The sequence below is a fragment of the Arachis ipaensis genome, chromosome B4 (genome assembly GCF_059453495.1).
Source record: "Arachis ipaensis isolate K30076 ecotype BB chromosome B4, ASM5945349v1, whole genome shotgun sequence".
Classification (NCBI taxonomy): Eukaryota; Viridiplantae; Streptophyta; class Magnoliopsida; order Fabales; family Fabaceae; genus Arachis; species Arachis ipaensis.
Genome location: NC_142439.1, coordinates 73,765,907 through 73,770,424, shown reverse-complemented (window position 1 = coordinate 73,770,424; position 4,518 = coordinate 73,765,907). Strand labels below are relative to the sequence as shown.

At 39.5% G+C, this 4,518-nt stretch overlaps 1 protein-coding gene across 1 annotated transcript; it reads right to left on the bottom strand.

The window, feature by feature from the left end:
* Positions 1 to 950: 950 nt before the first annotated feature.
* On the bottom strand, positions 951 to 1,769 carry LOC148567933 (uncharacterized). Its single transcript, XM_088484638.1, has 2 exons — positions 1,385 to 1,769; positions 951 to 1,270 (listed from the first exon to the last, which is right to left on the bottom strand). Exons 1-2 carry the CDS (start codon positions 1,767 to 1,769, stop codon positions 951 to 953), a joined length of 705 nt encoding a protein of 234 aa, XP_088340764.1.
* Positions 1,770 to 4,518: the final 2,749 nt, after the last annotated feature.

Sequence of the window (4,518 nt, the reverse complement as noted above, 5' to 3'; positions counted from 1 at the left end):
AAAAGTCATCCATAAACACTTCAATAAATCTTTCAATCATGTCAGAGAATATGGAGAGCATGCACCTTTGGAATGTTGCAGGTGCATTGCATAATCCAAAGGGCATTCTCCTATAAGCAAAGACACCATAAGGACAAGTAAAGGAAGTTTTCTCTTGGTTTTGGGGGTCTATAACTATTTGGTTGTAGCCAGAGTATCTGTCCAAGAAGCAGTAATATTCATGTCCCGCAAGTCTTTCTAGCATCTGGTCCATGAAAGGTAGGGGAAGTGGTCCTTCCTGGTGGCTTCATTAAGCTTCCTATAATCTATGCACATGCGCCAGCCAGTCACTGTTCTTGTTGGTATCAATTCATTTCTCTCATTTGGTACAACAGTGATCCCTCTCTTCTTAGGGACAACTTGCACTGGCCTTACCCAAGGGCTGTCTGAGATTGGGTCAATCACCCCTGCTTGCCACAACTTCAACGCTTCTTTTTGGACCACTTCATTCATTGTTGGGTTTAGCCTTCTTTGTTGCTGTCTTGAGGGTTTGGCATCTTCCTCAAAGAGTATTTTATGCGTACACATTGAAGGACTAATCCCATTTAGATCTGCAAGTGTCTATCCTATGGCATCCTTGTGTTACTTTAGCACATGGATAAGTTCCTGTTCTTGTCCTTCATTCAAGCTTCAATTAATGATGACTGGGTATGTGTTGTTGTCACCCAAGTAGGCATACTTCAAGCTTGGAGGTAGAGCTTTCAACTCTAGCTTTGGTGCCTCCACTTCCTTGTTACTTGTCTGGTTACACATGATTGAATCTTTTATGATTTCTTGTGGAAATTCTCCACCTGATGCTTGTTGCTCTAACTCCATAGCTTCTTCATATTGTTCTTCTTCTAGAACTCCTTGAACTAGCTTCTCCATGGTGTTCACCATCATGCATTCACCAATGGATTCCTTTGGGTAATTCATTGCTTTGAAACATTAAACACCATTCTCTCTTCATGCAGTCTCAAGACAAACTCTCCTTTTTGAACATCAATTATGGCTCCAGCAGTAGCTAGGAATGGCCTTCCTAGGATGATTGATGTATTAGCCTCTTCCTCCATATCGAGCACAATAAAATCAGCTACAAAGATAAACTCTCCTACTTTTACCAGCAAATCTTCCACCACCCCATGAGGAAATTTGAATGTTCTATCAGCTAATTGAAGTGCCATTCTTGTTGGTTTAGCCACTTCAATTCTCATTCTTTTCATCATGGCCAAAGACACGAGGTTGATGCTAGCTCCCATATCACATAATGCTTTCTCAATGTTGATATCCCCTATGATGCAGGGAATTTGAAAGCTCCCAGGATCTTTCATCTTTTGGGAAAGCTTTTTTTGTATGATGGCACTACATTCCTCTGTGAGCACTATGGTTTCCTTTTCTCCCCAGTTTCTTTTCCTTGTCATGAGCTCCTTTAAAAATTTGGCATAGAATGGCATTTGCTCTAATGCATCAGCAAAGGGTATGTTAATTTGGAGCTTTTTAAAGATTTCAAGGAACCTAGAAAACTGGTTGTCCTTTCCATCCTTCCTCAGCCTTTGTGGATAGGGTGTTTTTGGTATATAAGGCTTTAGGAATTGCTTTGGTGGGGATGGTGCAGGGGTCTCTTCTTCCTTCTTGGTTTCAGATTCATTTGCACCTTCTTCTTCTTGCTTGTTTTGACTTGGGAATGCTTCCTCCACAACCTTCCCACTTCTTAGTGTGATGGTCTTGCATTCCCCTCTTGGGTTGGCCATGGTATCACTAGAGAATGTATGTGTAGGCATTGGTATCTGTTTAGACAAGCTTCCTAGTTGTGCTTCTAGTTTTGAAATTACTGCCCCTTAGTTCCTTATGTTAGATTTGATCTCTTCTTGGTTTGCATCTATCTTTTTGTCAGCTTGCACTTGTCTTTTTGCAACAGTGGAAATGGTCCCTATTAGTTGTGGTTGTTGTATTGGTTAGAGTGGTATGGTTTGTGATCTTGGCTGTGGTTTTGTTAGTTTCTCCACCCAAAATTTGGGTGGTTTTTCTAACCTGGGTTGTATGTCTTGGCATTGGGATCATATGGTAGTCTAGAGGAATTGTTCACATAGTTGGCTTGCTCCCATTCACCTTCAACTGCTGGGTTCTCTTCCTCTTGTGTGGGTGCTTGAGCTTGAACAGCTGAGACTTGGTTCTTCTCCATCTGCCTGGTTAGGGCCACTAATTGAGCTGTGACCTTGTTCTGAGCTAACAGGGCATCCATGGAATTGAGCTCCATCACTCCTCTTCTTTGAGTTCTATCTGAGTTATAGAAATACTCATTGTTGGTAACATTTTCTATGATATCTATAGCCTCTTCAATTATCTTCTTCTTGTTGAGTGAACCTCTAGAAGAGTGATCTAGGGCCTTCTTTGACTCAAGCGATAGCCCCTCTTAGAAGATGTGCAATTGCACCCATTCGTTGAACATGTCTAGAAGGCATTTTCTTGCCAACTCCTTGAATCTCTCATAAGCCTCATAAAGAGTTTCACCATCTTGTTTTCTAAAGGTTTGCACCTCAGTTCTCAATCTATTGACTTTTTGTGGAGGGTAGAATCTTGCTAAGAATTTGTTCATAATATCCTCCCAAGTTGTCAAGCGTTCCTTAGGAAATGATTCCAACCACTTTGATGCCTTATCCTTGAGAGAAAAAGGGAACAAAAGCAGTTCGTAGATATTAATATGGACACGATTGCACTTCACTGTGTCACATATTCTCACAAATATGGTTAGATGTTGGTTGGGATCTTCCTAGGTACTACCTCCAAATGAACAATTATTTTGAACAAATATGATGAGTTGAGGCTTTAACTCAAAGTTGTTAGCATGAATTGTCGGTTTTAGAATGCTGCTTCCATAGTTTCCTAGGTTTGGGTTGATGTAAGAGCCTAGAACTTTCCTCTCTTGCCCAGCATGATTGCCAGCATCTTCCCCAACATGGTTATGCACCTCTTCCTCCATAGTAACTCCCAGATCTTCCTCCACAACTTCCGCTCCAACTATTCCTTTGCCTCTTGCTTTCCTCCTTAGTCTAAGGAAGGTCCTTTCAGGTTCACTATCAAAAGAGGATGAAGTTTCTCCTTTTCTACCTGTCATACATTCAACCAACAACTAGCATAGGACAAGTGAAGGAATCACTCTTGTTAAAAATTATGGTTAGTTTGATTGGTGCAATTAATCAAACAATTAGTGGATTAGTAAAAAAATGGAAATATACACGATGAACATCTGGAATAATCAAATGAAAAAAAAGAAAATAAGGAACCAAAATTAAAGGAATTGGTAAGGTAATTAAAATTACTTAATCTAGCTACCCATCAATTTAGTCATTGTCAAATTCAAACCAATCCACGGCAACGGGGCCATAAAACTTGATGACCGGAATTCACTTCGCGTATAAAATAATGAATCCATTCTTTTGGCAAGCGCACTAAAATATCGTCAAGTAATAACCCACTAGGAGTGGGGTGGAATCCACAGAGATTGGTAGATTTGAGCAATTTTAATCAATGGGTGAATTAGTCAAGCTGAGCAATATAGATTGTGATTATAGAATTCTAAATGACTTAAAAGTAAAGAGAAGTAATAAAGTGCAAAAAAGTAAATGACAAGAATGTAAAGTGCTTGAACATAAATGACTGAATTATAAATGAGAATGAGGAATAACAGAATGTAAAGAAAGCTATAAAGAATATGGAAGATAAGAACAGGAGAAATTCATTGGGATTATGAGATGTTGCTCTTTTTGGATTAAATTCAGCTCATCTCATCTTCAATCATGCAACTCATTGACCTCTTGGCAATCATGATTGATTGGACCCCAATCCCTTGGTGATTAAATCTCTCAAATCTTGATAATCAGCCAATTTCTTGGTCTAATTGCTCATGAAGAGAGATATGCTTGGTCCTTGATTTTTCCACACATCCTCATAGATCTAAATAGTGGGTGAATTATATGTCACCATATCCAATCCCAAAACCTAGATCTACTCAATTGTGAGAAGGGATTTCAAGCATGATTTCATGTTTTCTTTTCCAAAGTTCCCATGAAACCCATTTTGTATTCAACCTCTTTCCCAAGATGATTGAACACTAGCATGAGGAACCAAATTACTTCTAGCAAATCAAAGAGAAGATGAAGAGAAGAAGAAATTTACTATCATTAATCCATCAAGTACAACAGAGCTCCCTCTCCCAATGAGAGGGAGTTTAGCTACTCATAGCTTAGAGAAAAGTACAAGAGATGGAAGAGATGAGGTGAAGTGTAAAAGTAAAACTAAAACTTTCAAATCCCAAAAGCTAACCCCTTTTCAATATTTCTAGGAGTTATGAAGAAAATACAAAAGAGAAAAGATAATTACAACTGGAGGGAAAAGGTAAACTCAACAAACGTGACACTTAAACTTGGCGTGTGGCTAGTGTTTGAGTGGCGTGCCACGCCTAGCCACTAAGTTTGGCTTGGCGTGCCACGCCCAGCTCCT

What these genes read in the sequence shown, in the direction of transcription:
- LOC148567933 (XM_088484638.1), bottom strand. Translation starts at nt 1,769, where the DNA reads ATGGCCAACCCAAGAGGGGAATGCAAGACCATCACACTAAGAAGTGGG. An exon ending in CATAGTGCTCACAGAGGAAT is followed by an intron (nt 1,271 to 1,384) that starts GTAGTGCCATCA and finishes GTGATATGGGAG; the next exon opens with CTAGCATCAACCTCGTGTCT.